Source organism: Toxotes jaculatrix, chromosome 6 (assembly GCF_017976425.1).
Source record: "Toxotes jaculatrix isolate fToxJac2 chromosome 6, fToxJac2.pri, whole genome shotgun sequence".
NCBI classification, from domain to species: Eukaryota; Metazoa; Chordata; class Actinopteri; family Toxotidae; genus Toxotes; species Toxotes jaculatrix.
The window spans coordinates 11,414,587-11,436,798 of record NC_054399.1 but is presented as its reverse complement, the minus strand read 5'-3'; the positions used below and the strand labels follow the sequence as shown (position 1 = coordinate 11,436,798).

The 22,212-nt window shown below is 40.8% G+C and overlaps 1 protein-coding gene across 2 annotated transcripts; it reads left to right on the top strand.

Moving 5' to 3' along the window:
• Nucleotides 1-1,765: 1,765 nt before the first annotated feature.
• ccdc50a (coiled-coil domain containing 50a) lies at nt 1,766-21,561 on the top strand. 2 transcript variants are annotated; one of them, XM_041039882.1, is made up of 12 exons: nt 1,766-2,039; nt 5,782-5,844; nt 8,683-8,812; nt 11,109-11,199; nt 11,650-11,752; nt 14,552-15,466; nt 16,299-16,450; nt 17,360-17,404; nt 17,784-17,927; nt 18,047-18,129; nt 18,238-18,347; nt 19,110-21,561. In XM_041039882.1, exons 1-12 carry the CDS (start codon nt 1,985-1,987, stop codon nt 19,127-19,129), a joined length of 1,911 nt encoding a protein of 636 aa, XP_040895816.1. In that variant the 5' UTR covers nt 1,766-1,984; the 3' UTR covers nt 19,130-21,561. The 2 variants fall into 2 exon arrangements, with proteins under 2 accessions (XP_040895816.1, XP_040895815.1); XM_041039881.1 differs by having other exon boundaries at nt 1,767-2,039; nt 16,299-16,471; nt 19,110-21,560.
• Nucleotides 21,562-22,212: the final 651 nt, after the last annotated feature.

The following is a 22,212-nucleotide window of genomic DNA, read 5'->3' as shown; positions in this document are numbered from 1 at the left end:
AGAATACAACAAAATAAGAAATAAAATAAAATAACCAAGAAATAAATAATACAAAAGAAGAGCAAGATAGCACACTTAAAATGTTATTGACTGGCCAATGAATGGGCCGCTAGTACAAAAGTTCATTTGAGACAGGTGTGGTGCAGGTGTGGCAGACACCTGCAAGTTGAAATTCTGAACACTAGAGGGAGCAGTTATATTAAAATGATCAGACAATAACTGCTGTCAGATCACATGACACGTGTGTATTTGTTTGTGCAAACGATAGAGAGAGAGAGAGAGAGAGAGAAAGAGAGAGAGAGCAAGAAGAGCAAACAGAATGCTTGTAACACACAGTCACTTATAAAAGTATGTCCTCTTCATTCAAATAAACAGGTCAGTCTATTTTGTCTCATTTGAAACTGTAGCCTGAATATTCTAATGCCCCCTTACTGTTCCTTAAGGCCTCACTATTTTTTTGGACCACAGATTTGTTCTGGGGAGGTGTGTTCCCTTTCGCTTCGTGGTGAAGACTTCTTGTACCTGCAGATGTCTACAGTCACTGAACCTTGCGGAGTGAGCTCCGTCAATGTAACCAGATGTAACGAGAATCATACCGGAAGTGTGATATTTTATCTGTAAAAATTAAAGCTGAAATCATGGCCACTTCTAGCCCGCCCACCCAATTTCCTTTTATCAGTATAGTTGGATTTTGAATCAGTGTAATAAATAAATGTTGTTGCAGCTTTTGTATGACCTGTGAATTATGATTGTAGTTAGAGAACACCAGATGGCCCCTGGACAAGTCTTGGAAACCACAGCACTGCTTTGGTTTTTGTGTGTGTGTGTGTGTGTGTGTGTGTGTGTGTGTGTGTGTGTGTGTGTGTGTGTGTGTGTGTGTGTGTGTGTCATTAACAAAAAATATTTTAATACATGTTATTAGAAGATGTGTTCAGTTCAAGCCACAATTGATGAAATATTCTAAACTCAAGGTTCAAGCCAATAAACAAGGTGTGAATTTAAACCTGAGATGCTTTAATGCAAACTTTGCTTTGATTGAGTAGCATTTATTCTAATAACAGTTGGTGGAGTTATTCAGTCTCAGTCAATCAACTCTGATCTGACCAGACCTACGTTGTCCTGATTGAACAGATTAACAGTTTGTGAGTTTTTAACAAATCATATCTAAAGTTGTTTTTACTCTGAATGTTGCTCACTTGGTCAAGAATGCTTAAGGTTAAAATAAATTACTCACAGTTTGAAGCTAAATTTTCAGGGGTTTTAACAACCAAAACTGAAACATGCAGTTAGAATGGTAATTTATTCACACACTGTACTTGTTACTTGTCTACTTGTTATATTCTTGTTTTTTGCTTGAGTATTTCCATGATAAGCAATTTCATAATATGCAAATGTTGCACTTTTTACTCCACTACATTTATTTATTTATTTATTTATTGATTATTTATTTATTTAGCTTTGCATCAATTCTGCGCCCTACTGCAGCCCCTTTGCACATCTTTGTGGTCATTTTGAGTCATTTTGTGGTTGTTTTAATGTTATCAGTCACTTCCATCAGACGCTTTGGCACTTTCGGCCCCTGGACCAGTTCCCGGGAGGCCCGTTTAGTAATCCAGTCCCTGCAGTGCCTCCATTTATCGACACGGAATGTGAGGACTTTTATTTTGACGTTTCTGACAGGAAGCTAGTGTTTGTTCTATCTGACTTGGCGGGCAGGTTGTAGGAAGCGCCAGGGGAAGGAGGGACGCTCGTAGAAAATCTGACGCTAGCTTTCAGCAGAGTAGCTGCCAGGCAATAACAGCAGGGACGTGTCGAGAGAGAGGGTGGCAACCGAAACTAATCAGCAGGGCCGGCCAGCACCTGAACCATCAATCGGGTTTATGAGTAAAGGCGATCAATCAGCCTGCCGTTAACCTTCGGAAGAAGCGCGGAAGTGTAATTCAACGTCAACGTTTTTTTTTTTTGACTTATTATCGGTGGCAACATGGCTGAATGTAACATTAGCATCGACCAGAAAAAACTACCTGGAGTGAAAGAGGGTAACGTCCACAATATGTTTGCCGGCTAAATGTGAAGCAAGCTAGCTGTTGAGCATATCCACATGTTAACCGAGTGAACGCAGGTGTTTGTGTTTTGGTCTCATACACCAGGGTATCGATGATTGTTAGCACAGCTTGCTAGTGGATGCTAGCGACAGTAACGTTAGTCCCCATGGTTGGAGTCAGGTAGTCGGCACTGATTAGACTCCTCAGTCTGGGTTCAGGTGTCGTGCCAGATTTTGTATCCCAATTTGAAATCTGCCTTCAGTCAGGCTTACAATCATTTTATCACAGAGGACACAATATTCCCCGACCTTCATGTTTCACACAGCCTTTGGACTATGGTGAAACGGTGGTAGACACTGTAATGGATACACAGTCTGGCACGACACCCGTGTGGGTAAACACAGTGTTACAGGACTCAGGTGACTTGTCAGCTTTAATACTGATCACATTGGAGGTGTTAGCTTGTTGTAAGGTATGTGGTTCAGCCAGAGCTCAGAAGACAAGATGCCTTTGTGTTTTAGTGATGCAGTGTGCTTCAAGTGTACACTCTCCTCAGTGTTTTCAGTTTCATATTTTACATATCTGATTACACTTTGCTTTTGACTGTAAAATCTGTTAACTGCACTGAAACATAACTTTTATACACACCCAGAACTTTGTCTGGTGTTGGTGTGAAAACAGGTGGAGAGTGGAGGTTTTACACCAAAGCAGATTTTGGATGGGATGCTGTACTGGTGGAAAGGACCCGCACTGTTTGTGTGAAGCAGCTGCTCAGCAGGATGCTTGTTATTCTGGTCAGAGAGGGATCCACTGCTTGGCTAGTCTGCAGAGGGAAAGACTGAGAAAGCTGCTGGACGTGTTTCAATTTCATCCCTCGTGTGTTAGGAAAATAGTAAATATTGTGAGCTGTGTAGTGTTTTTTTTTTCTTTTTACTGTACTGGCACTCACAGATGAACTGAACTCGTGTTTTGGTATTTCCTACTGTGCATGAAGCACAAAGACCTGACTCTTGTGGTCATAGTATGTTGTTCTCATTTTAAGTTTCTAACCCTGAGTGGTTGACAGAAGGTGCGAAAACTTAAAACCACAGATATAATTATCCTCGGCCTCTTTCTGCTTGGCGTTGTCGAAAAAACCACACCCATTTAAATACTGCATTTTAGAAGCATTGCCTTTTACAAGCTATAAAAGCAACAGTCACACAAACCCTAAGTGCTGGACTAGTTAAATCAACTAGTGTATATAGCTATACCAGTCACTATAAATCCCTTCTTGGCTAAGAAGATTAAGCATATGGTTGAAAAATGGTCTGTGTTAATAAAAGTCCATATGGTTCTGAGACAGCAAGGGGCTTGGTGGAGGTCTTACCCTCCTCTTTCCAGCATCTCTTTATTCCAACCACTCACTCTGACATCCACCCCTCTGCTACTGCCAGACGATCTGGACCTCTCATCAATGCTTTGTTTGGTCACAGTCGTGTTTGTGTTGCCAGTGATATTAGCAGAGATTGGATTTTTTTTCAGAGCTGTCTCAATCGCATGGTAGCTTATAGTTATAGACGTTAATTTTTGGATATTAAATTTTTTATGTGGATGAAGTAATCTATGTGACAACAGATGATGTGCCGTGAGCCTGGCACTGTGAGGTTACTGAGTGTGGTTAGACTCTGTAATAAAAGCTGGGTGGAGGAGAGCATTAAATACAAGATTAGAGTAAAAGAAAGGATTGATAAGACTAAAAAAAAAGTATATATATGTGGTATATATAAATAAGTGATGTATGAATTGAATAACTGTCATCATAAAAATAGTAGGTAAAAGAAATACTCAAACAAGTTCAATTTTTCTTTATTTTCTTCCTTCCTGAATAGAACCACTTCCATCAGCAGAGTGGTGCATGGCATCTTGCAGAATGAAATCATTATTTTATGTTCTTTTAGCTGAAGGAAAGTTTCTTACTGCCGCATTTCAAGAATATCATAACTAAACAGGAGTTAGCTAATTCATGTTGACTGTACCACACATACTATACTACTGAAGAGGAATAGGGCCACATGTGGGGAAAAAAAAAGAAATTAGAATTCTGACTTTAAACTCTATAAATTCTAATTCTAATTCTTTTCACATGGCCCTAATCCTCTTCCATACTATACTATAAGTACATACTGAACATCCTATGCTATAAGATCCACATCCATAATTAGCTGAGGTTGTGAGAAAGGTCTTCCCATAGCCTCTACTGTTTTCTACACAGGAATCTGTCAGCGACTGGGGGATCCCAAATATTCAAGGAGAGAAAATGAGAAAAGTTCTCTGCCTCATTTCAGAACACTTTAGGTGGATGTGTGCTGATGGTGTTGGGTTTTTATGAGGAAAACTCCCCTTCTGTAACTGCCTGTCCGGTTTCCAGAATGACTGTACAGAGAATTTTGGCATCACTAATACTGAAACCATTAACGGAAACTGCTCTAGTTTAGATTTGTTGTCAAGATATCTGTGTAAGATGGAAAATAAGCCGTAAAATACAGATTTTTCCAAAAAAGTTTGCTGGTCAATAACTATGATCATTCTCTGTAGACTATATCTATATATAGCTGAGCTCTTGATTTTAGCTGTAATGTTGGAGCTTTAGTCCCCAAGTTTAGGCTAAACAATAATGATGTTTCTTTTATTCAAACAACTTCTATGAATCCCTGATAAATATGCTCTAACTTGTACCTACATCAGCATTTGGGATATCTCACAATTGAAATACATGTAAATACATTTCCTGTATCTCTTCCTGTGCCTTGCACAACAGACAAACACAATGTTGTTGGGAGTTTTGCTCATGTTCAGTCACATTTTTTATCAGGCAGTTCAGTGATTCTTAAACAGTCCTACAATACTTCTTAGTTCTTGCCTCACCTCTAAATAACTTTTAAAATAAAGCTCAAAAGTTCCCACATCAGTCTTTATTATCTACCATCTTCATTTTCATTTCTTTTTTTCTTTTTTTTTTTTTAGCCTGTGTCAAAGATGGTTCCTCATTCACAGTTTCACTTCATGTCTATTCTGACAAAAACAAAAAAAAAACGACTAATCCACAAAACATTTGCAAGATAGCCAAACACTTTATAGGACTGATTAAATCTGTTTGACCCAGTTTCTAATCTGTCAAAAGTATAGACATACAAGTTTTAAATCTCGTATTATGTTAAACTAGTCATAAATAATTTGGGTATCAAGTGTTATAGAGATCTTTTGATTTTGCCCCAGTATCATTAAGTAGTAATGTGACAACAGTAATCATGTTTACAGCCTTATCAATATGTTACTATTTTTCATTCATTTTGTTTTAATGCCTACATGTCAGCTCATCATATGAAAAGCAGCTGAATATAAAATGAATTTTCAAATGAATTCTTTGCTTTGGCAAACCATTCGACCTTCTTCTGTGTTCTTGTTGACCCATTAAGCTTGGCTTCCTGTCCTTGATTGTGAGTCAGTTTTTAAAACAGTTTTTCTATTCATTCATGTGTGGAGGCAGATCGCCCGGATGTTTAAACACCTGCCTGAAACTGTGAACATGTCAGATTCGTATCTCAGCTGTCTCAAGTTTGACTTGTGTGTGCTTCATGGCTTAGACTTTGAATGAATATGCATTCAGTTCTTGAAGCTAATTTTGAATGTTGCTTTTTTTTGTTCAGTGTTCTTCCTCAATTTCAGGCTCTTCTTTTCATGTTTGTTTTTTCAGTGTGCCGAGACTTTGCTGTGCGGGAGGACCATTGCCTGGCCTATAACCTCCAGGAACAAGAAAGTAAGAGACTATAAATAAGCCATTTTTTATTTGTTCCCCTTAGTCCTCATGTTTTCACTTATAGGGACATGTAACTACCACTTATTTCAAACATCTGGTTTCTTGCTTTTCTGCTTTCAGTGTCCTTGAACACAGAAGAGACTTGTGTTAAGCTCCAGAGAAATGCTCAGCTGCCTTTGATGGGTCTTGTTTATTACTAAAATGAAAAAATTCCAGACAGTTCAGACATATAGGTCTGTTCCCTTATTCTGGAGTCTGTGTCAACACTTCAGTCATTTTTTTTTGTTGTTGTAATGTTTTGTGCATCAGAGCTGTTCTGTCACAGATTTTTTAAAATTTGCTCCTGCATATCTGGGTTACTTAATGCTAACTTCGCAAAAGAACAAGCTATGATAGATGTTTTTAGATCTTAGTAGTAAAAGAAAAAAAATGAACTTAACTGAAAGAACTTTTCCCTTTTGGAATATTTCTAACAGCTAAACTGCAGTGGCAGTGTCAGTGGCTGCAGCCTGATTAAGCCTACATAAACCCTGCTTCAGCCACACAGTTCACAGTGTGAATGCTGCAGGATGCCACAACAATACTGTATCAGAGCAGGGCTGTGGCAGAATGCAGGGGACTGGTGCATGTGGTTTTGTCTGGATCACGTTAATTGTGTGTGCTGCAGCTGTAGCACAGAGAAGCCCTGATCCTGGATCTGAAGTCAGACAGCGCAATGAGCTTAGCAAGCGTTTTTATATGGAACAAGACTATGAGATACTATTGTTTCTTAACTGTGTGAATGTGTGCTGCTGCTTCGTTTTTTTTTGCACATCTTTAGACGTGTGTGTATTATGTTAGCTGTGTGTTCGTTCCTGCATGCCTCATTAGATTAGCTGGGGCTTTTATGTGAGCTCATATGTGTACAATTAGCCAGTATCATTTTCACATGATATAAAAAGGCACTTTGGAGACTCACTGTCGAGGGCTTGTTCCCCTGGTGCAATTTTTTTTAAATCAATAAGTGCATTTAGATAAATGATGATGATTATTGCTTGTAAACAATTTTTTTTCTTATATCCGAAGTTTTTATTTTGCTTTAGTTTTAGTAGAAATTCTCTCAAGAACTGCTAATCTTTTGCTGAAGGTTAAGCCATCTCCTGCTGAGTTAGGTTGAAAGGACATTTTCTGCCGAGACACGCTGACAAAGACAGATCCAGACATAACAAGGCCTTCCTTTCGTCAGACACAAATTAGTATCTGGTCACCACACCTCCTCATATCCTTCACCTGCACTCATCCTTTGAGAGTTGACAGGAAGCAGCAGAAAGAGGCTACTGCTTTTGTGTTTGGATTTCTTTGGTGAGCTTTGGTTTTGAATGGGATGGGTAAATTTAGAGTGTTGACAGTGGAAACGTAACTGCATTTATTTATCTGCACATAAGTGGTGTTTCCATAAATCTGTTGCTCTACATCCCCATAAATGGGTAAATTATGCAACAAGCTCTGAAAGAAAGAAGGCCAGATGTCACCCAGCCATACCCTAAGTGCAGATTAGACTTTGTTTTAACTGTGATTAATTTGATTTTGGCTGGCCTGTCCTTGTGTTGTCATTAACCCTTTTAAAGCCTTAGTGATCCATGACCGAGGCTCATCTCCCTTTGTGCCCTTTGTTGCCACTCTAAGTGATCTGGTTTAAGCTAGAAAAAATGTTTATTTTCACCTTTGACCCTGTAGGTTATTGAAGAGAATGCCATCTGACATAACCTGACTCTCCATATGCAGTGTCCCTTTTTTTTTTTTTTTTTTTAAATCCCTGGATCACATCAACAGGTGGCTGGCCAAAAAGTGGTTTTTAGCGATTTCACTTCATGTTAATGTGGAGTTTCAGATGGCTTTAATTTCCATTCAAAATGTTGAGCATGCATAAGACCGAAGTATCCAAATGTCGCTTGGAAAATATTTCTTCATGGCTGTGTCAGCACTTGGCATCTTTGTTTCTGGAGTCTGTTTTCTCTATTTCAGAGTACAGCTCGCCACTCACATGTTTGAGGTTCAGATAGTTCAGCTTTCTAACCCTAACTCCCTTTTTTCTGAATGACGCGAGTCCTCTTCAAGGCTGAGTTTGTTGAATGAATGCTTTTTTTTTTGAAAAGCGTGGCAGAGGATAAGTGATAGCCTTATCTTGGACTGTGACATCAGTTTTGCCTTCCGAGATTTATTTTGTGAGGTGTCATAAACTTAAACAATTGATCAGCGTCATACAAAAAAAATCAATGTCAACCCTTTGGCTTTTTACCAAGTAGCCACAGCTGTGACTCACCGTTGCCTCTTTCAATCTCACCGGCCAGAAAGCAGAAACTTTATGGAGCCTCTCACGGGTAAATTGCCCAACGTAATTTGGTCCTTTTCACATGAAAGCTGGGAACAGATCGATAGGTGAAACAGAGCTGAGCGAGTGAGTGATGCTTTCCATGCTTACAAAGCGCTTGGAGTGCGTCAGCAAGCAGGATTTATCATCTGTTATGGCCCACGACGTGCTATCACACAACCTTGGAACGATGTCTCAGCTGGGAACATTCATTTCTCAGTGACTAAGAGCGCTCTCTGTTTATTACCAGAGACTGAAGCGTCTGTGTCCTCAACGTTGATCTTGTTCTCTGCAGACCATCTAAACAACGCCACTGCTCCTCAGAGAGGAGAACATCAAGAAAGTGTGGATCTGTAAATAAACTTCCCAGTGCTCTGCGGTTCATCATCCATTTAAGTTCTTATCAGTAGTGCGGTCCAGCCAGCTGACCTACTCTAGTTTGTGTGTAAACAGTTTTAAGAGCAGTGCTTATGTGTTTGTGTCTACAGTTGAGAGCCACTTGGCGTCCAATGTCCATAAGAGCCGTCTGGTGCAGAAGGACCTGCAGGTGGCCAAGAAGCTGCAGGAGGAGGAGGATAAGAGGGCCAAGATCCAGAGCCAGAAACAATATTGTGAAATGTGGGTGTTTTTCTCACAGCAAAAGTAACACACACACACACAAACACACACACACACACACACCCACACACACCATTAAAAGACTGAATGTCTAAAGCAACATTGTTCCTGGAAAAATGGACAGTGACATGACTGAGTGGTCACCTGGTAAAAATCAGTGATGTAATTGAATGTATTAATTCATTGCACTTAAATGTATTAAACATTTTAGATTACACAGTAAATTGCAAGGGACCCCGAGTTTACTTGAAAGCTGGTATCGGGCTATAGTTTTATATAATCCAGCGGTTGTAGCTATATCCTGTGCACAATTATGAATTGATCTGTCTTGGTTTAATTTTGTCTAATTAAATGTGCCTTAAAAACTTCATGAAGTCATCAGAATACTTTTCGATTATAACTGTGTAACTGTACAGTGTTTGTTGCTTTGCTGAAAGCATCTGTTTCAGATTAGTGTAATTACTCCCAAACTGTATAAGCAAGACAGATTTATGCTTCTCCAGCGAGGTGATCCAGGAGTCCCACCATGCCCCGAAGTTAATTTAGCATTTACTGTAGAGTTAACCTTTTTATTGTTGTAAATGAGTAGGTCATGTCTTGCTTTCATTACCCGAAATAAGCCTGTTTACATTCTTTCATTCAATTGGTATTAGAGAGTGATGACGGGAAGGTTTGCAATGGAAATGGCTTTGTCAGCTAGGCTAGAAATATGTTGTTGTTTTTTTCTGGTTACCCAAGAGGAGACAAATGCATAGACATACAGCATCCATTATGCATCAGAGGTATATGACATTACATTTCTTCACTCACATTGTAATAACAAGCAGCTGGTGCTGTGCAAAGAAGATCTGCGCTGGTAAAGGCTTTGCTAGATCACAAAACAGAAATTTGTCTGAGAAGGAGAAGATAATCGAGCCCGTCTTCAGTTTGATATATGTTGTCTTCACTTTCAACAACTGTTACTGGTGTATGTAGGAGAAAACACAAGCAGCCCAAGCGCATCATTCACAGTTCTTGTGGTCTCTAAGTGGTGTCATCCATAGCCCTGATATATAATTTTTAAGGAGTTTTTGTGGGCTCAAGCGAAACGTCCAAAACTATGCAGCATCCACACGTACTAACCACAATGGCCTGATGCAGAAACATAAATCAAGCCTCAGTGACTGCTCCTAAACATAGCTAAGTGTTCTGTTGCCTCTGTTTCAGTCCAGACCAAGAGTTGCAGTAGAGCATGCAAAAAGGCACTTGGACTAAAAGTCTTTCTATCTGCCCTGCAATTTTTATCAAAAAAAAAAAAAGAGTGCTGACTCACAGCTCAGTGAGATCACTGTTTCAAGCTCACACACAGACATAGTGAGCTACAGCAGGGGGACTGCACCCCTAGGGAGAGGCCAGATGCTCCACCACTGATGCAGTTGGGCTAATACTGCTTGTCATGCTGGGAGCTCACACTGCCGTCCACCCTGCTCTTGCCCGTGCCTCTTCACATACACTCACTCTCACATTTGACTAAACACGGACACACAGGGGAACGCAGAATCATTTGTTTCTTAGCGTGTCCTGATGAAGGTGTGATAAGGTCTGTGTGCTTTCTGCAGCCAGCTTAAGATCTCCTTATCCTTGGGTAGTTAAGCTGTTACAGTTCCTTTTAAGTAAAGCATTACACTCATGTGTGTCTGCACACACAAACAGAGAAATGATCTTTGCATACCAGCCCTCCAGGCAGATGGTGTTGTTGACAAAATCACCTCATTTAAAGATGTGAGTAAACCAGAGCGAGCTGGTGACATCAACGAGAACATTCCTGCTCCTACCTGAATCGCACACGTTATCTCTCACAACATGCCAGAGAAGTTCAAGGCAGGGTTCTTGACGTGTTTGCTGCTCTTATGGAATATGACCATTTAATCGTGGATAGCATGTTGTTATGACCATAATTAATAATTGTTTATTTTTGGCACTGTTGAAGTGTGTGTTTGTATTTTTACTGTAAAATCTCAGTCAGCTACGAGGTAATGTGAGCTTGTAATGAGGAGCAACAGAAGCATCAACTGAAAGTGCTCAGAACAATGAGAAAAGCATGAGAATATGGATAAAATAATATTATGCCCTGTCTGTTGCGTGTGAAAAATGCTTTTACTCACATTAGAGGGGTTTCTGAGGAACAAAACATCTTGGTAATTATCATCATCATCATCTAAGCTCCTTTTATTACAAGTTGTTGATCTGTCACTAATGTTGTCGTGTTATCCAACTCCCCTCCCCAAATACACATTACTACGCATGGGAACCTCAGTGAGCGCCAAGATAATGAGATCGCCCAGGAGATTCAGGAACAACTGGTCCGACAGGCAGAACAGCAGCGACAGCAGGAAGAAAAGGATGCGGTAAGAAGCACACACACACACATTTCTGTGCATTCAGGCATGTTTGTTCCATCCACCTGCCAATGACTTGACTTCTAGTATTGACCAATGTGACCTAGTCTGTTTTTTTTTTTTCTATGGCTTAATCACAATGTTTGCTCCCTTCATAAAGAGGAGAGATCAGGATATTTTCGTAAACATTTTGTCATGATATCGTTGATTTGATCTCATTGCTCCATAGTGCCTGAGTAGGGCACTACAGCTCCTCCTTACTTGTTTGATCTATCTAAAACATCAGGGAATGATGGATCTCGCCACTGTAATCTCATATGTTTGAAACTGTGCTGACTGGAAAAAGAAAAAAAACCTAGAAGTAACAAAGTGAGATATTTGTTACACATGGGTTCAAAGCGGAGACTTTTTCATCTTCATGTGGGACGACACGTTTACTGTTTCCTTATTTGTTTGTAGGCCATAGCTCGTAAGCTGCAGGAGAAGGAGATGAAAGAGGAGAGGAGGAGACAGAAGCAGCTGGAAGCAAACTTTGAGGAGGAGTACTTTGAGGATCACGGAGGTGGGGAGAGCACCACTGGCTCATGTTAATGTGTGGCTGTTGCTGTGTCTGTGTGTATCTCATATGTATTTGTTGCATGTATGGAGCCTGTCTGTGTTTAAGGTCATGGGAGACGACATGCTGCTCCTTTTGTGGACTGGGATTTTTGTTTTTAATTTTTTTGGTTCAGCTCTGGATTTGAGAGGGTGTGCTTTTGATGCTGCACAGCGCAGGAGATTGTTGCTGACTTGAGGCAAAGATTTTGGAATGCATTCATAAGCACATAATTAACCTTGAAGGGAGGCTTACGTGTTCCTACAGAGAAATAATTTGTCATTTCGTTCCCATTCAAGAGCGAACACCACTGTGAGTGGGTGCTCCAGTTTTAAGATGCAGTTAAAATGTGCTTTGAGTTCACATTTTACCTTAGATATTAAATGAATCTCCAGTTAGATTTGCCCACTGATGTAGCTGACTCACCTTAAACATCTTTGTTCACAAATCTGTGTTTGTAGTGCTTCTGTAACATATTGGTGAGCATCTCACTATCTCAGATTGGAATCCATTTCAAGTCTTTTCATGTATGCATCACACCTCTGCATGATTAACCCCACCAGAGGTCTGTTTTATTTCTAATCAAAGAGAAGCAGTGACTCATTTTTATCTTCCTCTTTTTTTTGACTTCTTTGCAAATTGTTGCAATGGCATCTTCATGTTGAGAAGAGCAGGTTCAGTGCAGGTCCTGAGCCTGCACTTCTCAGTGCTGATGAAATGTAGCAGTCATCTGAGATTTCAAGCGTGGAAGGGAAATGTACTTCTGAATGTAATCTGGCAGATAGACTCCCAGTTTTCCTGCCTTAACTCTCTGCCACGGTGTATTTGGATTTTGTCTTCTCCAGAGGCTGACATTTAGCATCCACCACCACTCATGTCATCCCTAAATGGTGAACAGAGAAGCAAAATAATTTTTAGTTAACTTCATATCGCATATTAATTCGTCTCTGCCTTCCCTGCTCCGTTGTTTTCATGTTCCCAGCAGTTAATTTTCAGTGATCTACAAATACTCACCACCAACATCATAGTTTTTGCTCCCACTGGCAGGCTGCTGTTAAATTGGTCCTTATGTGTTTTATTTGTCTGCTTGCACAGAAAATTGTACGCTTGTTCCACTTCTCAGGGTTTGCAGGAATGCATGTAAATAAAATATGGGATGCAAAACAGGTCAGAAGGAGGCAGTAGTTGTGAACAGAGAGACAGTGAGAGAGTCGTTTCAGAGTAGACAGTGTTGCATGGACACAAACATTGGCCTCTTTGTTGACATAAACAGGACTGGGCAAGTGTCTCCAGCTGTCAGTCTACCTGACCTGTTGTGTCTTGTGTGTATGGATCGCCAGGTGTTGCTGTGCTTTATCTCTCTCTAAAAATGCCTCACGTGGCAGGTGGTTTGGATGAAGCTCCGCCCTTGCTGACTGTGCCCTGCTCTCTTTATACTAGAATATTTGTGCCACTGCCAGGCTCACTATGTTTAAGTTACATAACCACTCACCTCAAAAGAACAAAGATTCAGCTCCTTTGTTTATCCTCCATCTAATACTGTAAGTGACGTAACATTTAGCAATCAGATACATTTTATGCAGGTTACAAGATTGTCGCTGTGTATGAAGGTGTTTAATTTTTAGATTCTATCTCTGAGCATTTTCATCATCTTGCACTTGTGAGTTCTTCATAGCAGTGTGTTTAAATCTCCACCACTAGTTTTTTTTTTTTTTTTTTTTAACATGCACATGCACACAAACACACTCACATTCACACTTCTGCGATATCATCTAGTTTCTCGTTGGGCCGTGTAATTGACTGCTTCTCACAGGAAATGAGAGGTTGCTGGCTGTGTTTGTCTTAATCCGGTGGATTACAGTTGCACACAAACCAGTGTGGGGGCAGAACCGGTCTCCACTTGACAGATACACGACTGGAAGAAGATAGGGAGGCAGAGAGGAAGATGGAGAAGTATATTTAAAAGTGAAATGAGACAGAAAGGAGCAAACACTTTAACCAGCCAGTTCACTTCAAGGCAGGTACCAGTCAGGCTGTATTTTGTACCTGCCTTCTTTTTCACATGTTTGAACATCAACAAAGTCAGTTAGACATTAAGCAGCAGGTTAGATAGCTGGAATTCCATTGAGCTGACTTTCAGTGCTCAGAGGGCTTGCCTCTGCTGTCTCCTGCTTCAGCGTGCCTTTCCACTCATTTGTTTTCATTCAAACTTTTGTCAGTCACAGGGCAACTCCCAGCAGGATGGTGTTCTTAGAAATGAACATATTGTTCAAGTTCCATTTTTTTCCCTTTAAGTCAGTCATGCTCTGGTTATGGTATTTGCCTGTTTGTCAGGTGTGCCACACTGATTTTCAGCCATGTCTTTCAAGCAACCCACAATGCATTCACTTATGTCACTTCAAAAAAAGTGTTAAGAATTTTTCCATTCTGTAGGACTACTATGCATTTATAAGACTGTATTTTATTTGTGCAACAAACATTTATTGTCACAGACCTAACTTTATTTTAATTTTCCAACAGTAATAACAACATCTCTGGACATTTTGGGTGCAGCTAATACCTACACTCTTCGCATTTATAGCATATACTTTGTCTTTGACCATCACTCCCCTCACCGGTGTTTTGTCTAGCTTCGTGCTTACTAACTATCTCAGCTTAAATTATTCTTGTCTGTGTTATTTTTCACCTCATGTTCTCATCAACCATTATCATTCTCTCCACTCCGCCATCCTCCCACCCTCGCTCCTTCATCTCTGCCCTGCTCAGCTGCAAGAAGACCTCTTGATTTGGACAAACACGCCCGTCACAAATCAGCTTCCCCAAGCCCATATGATGCATGTGCTCCAGTGAGCTCACATCGTGATTACTCCCCAGATTATAGCTCAACAGAGCCTAAAAGGAGCAGGTACCCACGACAGGATCCAGCAGCGCCCCACAGCCGCTCCAGATACCCTGAGCACTACCAGTTGGCAGAGGGAGGGCGAAGCAGGCATGCAGATCCTTACCCAGAGCACCTGCTGCCCTCCAGAGGCAAGCATGGGGACAGGTACCCAGAGTATGAACCCACAGAGACTGGCAGAGCCAGGGGCTCAGAGGGGGAGGACACACAGAGAGTGGTGAGGAGGAAGGAGAGACCTGCCAGACCACCTCCACCACAGAATCCTGTAGAGAGAGACAAGGCCTGGGACAGAGAAAGGGACAGGCAACGTGACCGAGACAGGGCCAGAGACCTGGAATGGGAGAAGCATATGAGAAAAGACCAGAGGAGAGGCAGAGATCAGGACCTCAGGGGGGCAAGAGCAGCAGGAAGAGACAGGGAAGGATCCAGAGACAGAGTACAGAGTGCGGACAGACAGAGAGAGAGAGACAGACAAAGACAGAAAGACAAAGACAGACCACGAATGAGAACCAGAAGCAGGGAGAGAGAGCTTGATGATGACTATTTGGAGCAGGGTCATAGCAGGCTGAGGGACGGCATTGCTTCCTGGGTGGAGGAAGAGGATGTTGATGAGAGGGAGAGAAGTGCCAAGGGCCGGCAGCGTGTCCACTCTGGCCCTGACGAGGTGTTTGACGAGCCCAGGAGCAACGAAGGGAGAGGGGGCACCAGGGAATTCCGGGACCCTCGGCAGGGGGAGGGTCCTGGCAGGGAACACATTCATTCATTCCCCAACGGAGAGACAGGTACCACCCTGAGCCTCCCTCTGGGCTCTGTGGGGGTGTTTGTGTGGTGTGCTGGAGTTGCTTTTTTTTCGCTGTGGAAATCTCAGGTGGTGGGTTGATCTACTGTAACATGGCAATCACTAATGAAGGCACTAATTTTCTCTGTTCTTATGAGGACAATGAAGATTTCACAGTAATTTGTGATGATTGATGTGATTCAGACTGTGATGGTTTGAAATGATAGTTTTTTTTTTTCCTCTGTTGTGCTGTGGGCTTCGCTCATTCTTGTATTGTCTGCTGTGTTGCTGAGACTGAGATGTGTGCTGTGATTTTCCAGTAGAACAGCTCCTTGGATTTTTGATAAGTTCAAATTTGGCATTCACAAAGGGCTTCACAGCTGGTGAGCTTGTTGTGTTATCTTATCTGAAAGATGCCGAAGGCATTAAACAAAACACAGTGACAAACGCCAGTGGAGGCTGCAGCCCTTTTAGATGCCCTATGGCTTTAATTCCAACTACAGTTGTATGTATTGTGGTACTGAAATGGTTTGTCAATTAATTGTTGACAGAAAATTATTTTGATAATCACTTTATCTAATTTATCAAAATGCCAAACACAGTTTGTGCTTCATCTTCCCAAATGTGAGAATTTACCAATTCTGATTGGATAAAACAATCAATTTGAAGACATCGCCCCTGGGCTCTGGAAAATTAATCAAAATCACTTTTTACAATTTTCTGATGTCTTAAAGACTAAACCATTGATTAAAATAAAAAGCAACTGATCATTTGATAATGAAAATAATTGTTAGTTGCCCTAATTTATTGTTAATGTAATATGGTGACATCCACAGGTCGCATTGTTCACAGAGGGAGTGGAGCAGTAGTGGCAGAAACTGAGTATGCAGTGAGCGAGGCCACAAAGGGGCTGACGAAGCTGGATCTCCGTGAGCAGGAGCTGAAGGACATGGAGGTGGCCAGGAAACTGCAGGAGGAGGAAATCAAGGTGGGGAGTGAAACCAGAAAGGTATTTAATTTTATTCATTTGTGCATATCAAATGACCAGTGAACAGTTTTTGTGCAAGATTAAAATAAATTTAACCCCAAAAACAACCAGAAGTGAACTGAAGATGCATGATTATATTTTGGGTAGATCTAATACACAGTACATTCATTCTTTTTTTTTTTTGTTTTTGTTTTTTTTTTCTACATTCTACAGCTCTTAGCTGCCAGGTTCTGTGGAGAAATGCCAAAATTTCCGACTGTACATGTTAAAAATTTAGACATTAATAGCTGGCAATAAATGCTGTAACCCAAGAACAAACTGTAGCACTTAAACTTTGTATTAGTGACGGCTACAGCAAAGAACAGGAGCTTAATACTAGCACCTAGCTCCCAGATAGTGGTCAGATACACAAAGCCAGATTTTGAGCTTACAATAAATCCAGTATCAAAGGGGCAGGCAGACAATAGGTCCAGTGTAACAAGTACAATACTGGCTCTTCATACCAGTTGGAGCCTGTTCAGTTTTCTACAGGATTAGGTTTTTGGGTGTAATAAGATCAAAGGATCTATTTTATAAAAAAAAAAAAAATATAGAAGAAAAAAAACTTGAATGGTTTTGGTTTGATTCAAATTATGTGTTAAGTCTGCTTTTGAACTGGCATGCTTAAATTAACATCACAGCTGCAGCTGCTTCAATATCTGGAGTGAATACTGTATGAAAGAAGAACTACAATGGCATGATGTGATAAAGTGATGTACTCTAACGTCTGTGCTGTAAATGACTTGAAGGCTGAGTGTCAAAAAAGCATCCTGACAGGCCTGAATCTCAGGCATTTCCTATGTTATATAATGTTGGAACAATGTGCTCTGCTCTGGGGACTTTGACTTTTTGGCTGTTTTCTGGTTTCAGGCAAGCAAGATGCATATGCGCGCAGCCCAAGTGGCGCAGGATGAGGTGAGGGGGCATGAAGTTTAGAAGCTCTTCTTATGTGATCTGTCCTCTTTAAGTATCATTTAATTTCCTGAACTCAGTCAGTTAAATCAGTTGTCATATAATCTTGAGTCCTCAAAGTCATGTCTAAACCAGACATTATGTAAGAAGAAATAATCCAGTATAGTGTTGTTATTAAAGTTTTTCTTAAATAGACATATGACTGTAAACTGGTTATTTTCTATTAACTGTACTATGCATCCCAGAGCTGGGATGCATAGTACATAATAAGATTAAACAAATAACATGTCACCCACACATCGAATGTTGTGGGATATGGAAGTTTTTGGATGTGTATGTTATCCAGTTAATGTGGGTGAGTTGTGCTGTCTCGCTTTGGCAGGAAATGGCCCGACTGCTGATGGAACAAGAGAAAAAGGAATACAGGAGGAATCGAGAACGGGAGAAAGAGAAGGAAAGAGAGAGAGAGAGGCTGGCCATGGAGAAGATGGCAATGGAAAGACGGCGACAAGAGGGCGAATACAGGGTAATTTTCCATAACCACACTCATTTTAAAATGTGCGGGTGAAATATTTTTGCAGCCTGTTTCATAAAGAAGTGTGTTTCCACTGTGGTACAAGAACCATAATTTGTACTGGTTTCCAGCCAAGTTCTGAGGAAGTCGTTCGGCCCAGAACACGAGATGAGTATGAATACCAGAGGCAGAGGAACCACAACAAGCCTGCCAGGTACAAGACTCAGTACTTCTACGACCAAGTATATCCAGCCAACCAAGGAGTAGAAACTCAATCATTACATGAAATTTCTTTCCCCGTTTTCCCCTGTGTCTGTCTCAGGCCTCCTCAGCCTCGTACACACGACTATGAGAATGTGAACCCTGGCTACGGCTACTCGGACCACCCTGTCCCCCCTCGTGCTCCCACCAGACCTGAGGCTGCTTACAAAGGTATGATGTCCATGTGAGGGACTGGTTGTCTTTGCTTCAGCCTAACATAAAATACTGTCTATTAAATAAGGACGTACCCTTTGTTTTACATCAACACTGGTGATTTTTCATTGTTTTGTATTAACTACATATTGCATATTGTAATAAGAAGTTTATTTTTTGACTTTTTGTTACAGCTTGATGTGATTCTTTTCACTTGTTATTCTTAGCTGTGTGCCTCCAGAAAGTAAGACTGTACATATTGTGGAAAAGAAAAGCTGATTTTGAATTTGTCGAAACTAGAAAAAAAATTATACGGTCTCAGTTGATGAATAGATTTCAGGTAATTCAAGGGGTGCAGCAATCGTTCATTATCCACCATTATCAATGGACTACACTGCTTAAATGGGCATTACATTTGCCTAGTGTTAGGTATGCTTTCCCTGAGAAAAGATACACAGGAAGGGATGAGTTTTTGGGCTTTTTTTTTCTCCCTTACTAATGAGTTGACAGTCGAAGCATGATAGGAAATGAGGGGAGAGAGTGATGAACCAGAGATGTTGTGGCTCACGGTCTGTGACTAGGACGCCCGGGGAAGTGATGTATTTCACAGTGCTTGTTTCCTGTAGCTAGAAGAGCGGTTGTGCAAACAGCAGAGACCAGACAGCAGAAATGAATTCTCGAAGAAGAAAAACTCATCTCTGAAAAGTGCGGTACGAAGACACTGGAGCTGCAGTACAGCTTGTTGCTGATAGATGTTTCTGCTTGTTCCATCTTTTCCAGGTGCCTATTACAAGCGGTGACTCAGGCTCTCTGCTGTGTCCAGACAGTTGGTCCTCCTTTGTCCTTCTCTGGGTTTTTTTTTTTTCTTTTTTTAATTTATCTTTTTGTTATCACCATTTAAACTCTGTGGACCAAAAGCCTTGGGACAATCTAATGAGTTGGCAATGGTATTTTAATTTAAATTTTTTTTATAGTACCTTCCAAAGTTGGCCCTGAGTTAAGGAAGTGGGTCAGCGAGTGCTGGAACCACACTCATCTTCTCCTTTTTTTGTTTGTTAATTGTGATTATTATTTCTTTTAACTGACTCGACATCAAGACAAGCCAAAAGAGCAGCCTTGTGACATAAACTCCCATGATTCTTAGCTGTTGAATCAGAGGACCTGGCTCCTCATTTGCTGTGCTCATCGTGTGCCGACGTTTGTCCCATCTGTGGACCATGCCATCACAAGGGCTCAAGGCCTCTGCTGGATATAACCATGCAATTCTCAGATTTCCTCATGACCCATCATGGGACGTGCCTGTCTGGTCCAACATGGCTGCTACAGTGTCTTAGATACCAACACGGCAGCTGCTGTTTATCACCCCTGCTGCAGTTCTGTTCTCTTGTCATGCTGTGCAACGAGGCTACGCAGGCCCTAACCCATGTGCCACACAGTGTATGACTCTGGAGGGATACGTTTCTGTTGGTGTATTCAAACGAAACAAAAAAAATAAGCCTTTTATCAAGATGCTGGTTTTGGTTGTGACATGTTTACCACCCTTGTTCCAATGCAGAGGAGGTGGAGCTTTGTGATGATCCATGGACGTTAAATTGGCTGTAGGCTGTGTCTTTTTCTTCTCGTGAGGGGCACTTTCTAACCCCGTCACCCTTGAAAGTGAACTGAAAGTGGATGGATGATATTCTACGTATGATTCACTGTTTCTATGTGCATGCTTACTGAAAGTGTACAACTGTGTACATGCATTTCAGCTCTTTATCAAATTATCTGGCTTCTTCCTTTTGTCGTCAGAAAGGGCTAAAGCCACAAAAAGCCAATTATCTTGTCTTTGTGAATGAACAAAATATGTGCTAGCTCATATACTGCTGTACAATATATCACAGTGCTGCCCCTGTTTCATATCAGCTTGTCATTTACAAACCAAAACTGGCTCTTAAGAGAACCAGAAAGGAAATGCATGTACATTGCCTGTCTGTGTCAAACCTGAAATCCTGCTTGTGCTTATGGCACAGACATTGTGCGATTTAATATCTGCTCTTGTTTTATTTAAATGTAAATATATCATTTTTGCTTTTTTTTAAGTTGTGCTACCAAATCATGTCCTCCATTGTGGAAAATGCAAGATTCCTTCATCAGTTCAGATATCTTGTGCACCACTAGTTCTTTTTGTTCAGAAAGGGAGACTTATATTTTATTTTTATACAGTACTTTGTTGGTCTTTCCTCAGATTGTTCCCTTACTTTCCATTCCCCCTAAATGTTCTCAGTGTCACTTCCAGCCCTCTTCTTTTTGTCTCAGACTGAAAGGCATGCGTCACTTCCTGCCTGCACAAAAAGGCAAACATTCCCACAATAGAAGTTCATCTGGATAGACGGAAATTCAATCACGGGATTAGCTGGAAAAATTGTCATAAAAGAAATCTTACTGCTCAAAGGGACCTATTTTAGTGTTTTACTGCTCCACAATCCATTATTTTCTGTTCATATTGAATAAGGATGAAAATGAAGAGCACATTTAAGCTTTTGAGTTGACTGAAATGTTTGTATAACAGCACCAAACTGATTCAGACTTCGAACATTTAAGGTGGACTGAGTTGGCCCCTCAGTTGTGCTCGTTCCATGTTCTCACGCTGTAATAAATGTTGCTGAAATTCTAAATCAGCTTCTGATATGATTCCCTCCTTGTTCAGAGAAAATGTGTGGTTTTCTTTGCCTAAGAGTGAGATGTTTGTATTGCTGAGGACATGCAGCAATACGTCCAGGTGTTATTGAATTGATATTGTGCTCATTGCTGTTGACAGAATGGGATTTGTGCCATAGGTTTGTAAGTTGTTTTTTTTTCCAGGGACTTGAAAATGGGTAAAGCTTAAAGTTGTTGTGGTTGTAGCAGAGCTACCACGCCTACGAAGGTGGGTCTCCTAACTTATTTTTTGATGAGAGCACCACCTTGTGGACATGTTGAGACTTAAAAAAAAAAAGAAGTATAAAATGGATCTGATCAGGATGTGTCTTTGTGTATTCGTGGATGCTGTGCGTCAGACTTTGGATTCGAGTTCTGTCTGCATCAAACATTGAGTGTTAATGTTTTAAATTTTCTTTAATCCAGGGCTTGTATGCAATCTACCAATAATGAAACAACACATATGTGTTGGCACTTGCTGTAACAGAACTTTTTTTTTTTTAATAAAATGAATTAACCAGTTGATTTTACTTCTAGCATTTCCACTGTTCATGAAGATGATTCATTCATTAAGTCACGGTCAGGCCACTGGAACACATGATGCTGCGCAGAGCATTGGAGTGTACCCAGTAAAACAGACTCAGGCCTCAAATAACCTTAAAAAAAATAATTTAAGGTTTTGTTTTTTTTTTTATTTTAACTGATTTCTTTACCACCCTTTTACTGTCAGTGTCACCTAACCACAAATTGTCTACCTGCAGTACAGGTTTCTCCTCAGCTCCATACTCTCCCTCCAGCCACTGACCTGCTGAAACCTTTTGACCCAGAGAAAACCTGCATAGCAGAAAGTAACAAAACGCATTTACATTTTCAATTGTGGCGTTGTCGGCTCACACCCGGGTTCGTGACACATCTATTCTGAATGCTACACACCTGCTTAAAGCATTGACACAGGTAATCCTGATCCGCATTCACACACTGCATCTCAACACCACATAAAAGGGAGACCAGTTTGAAGAAACCTGTTTGAACTTTGTGCAAACCTGCAGTTGTTTGCACATACACATATTAACTGCACTAATTCAAACTAAAAGGCCATTAAAACAAGAAAACTGTTCCATGTACAATAGTAACTGCCGCACAAGCATTTTCTCATGTTTATTTCAGTAGGAGCCAATACACAAGCATATATTCACTGAAACCA

Excerpts from the sequence above, each read along its gene's own strand:
- ccdc50a (XM_041039881.1), top strand. The coding sequence starts at position 1,985 with ATGGCTGAATGTAACATTAGCATCGACCAGAAAAAACTACCTGGAGTG. Across the intron at positions 16,472-17,359 it reads TGGGGAGTGAAACCAGAAAG|GCAAGCAAGATGCATATGCG; the intron begins GTATTTAATTTT and ends TTCTGGTTTCAG. Across the intron at positions 18,348-19,109 it reads ACCTGAGGCTGCTTACAAAG|GTGCCTATTACAAGCGGTGA; the intron begins GTATGATGTCCA and ends CATCTTTTCCAG.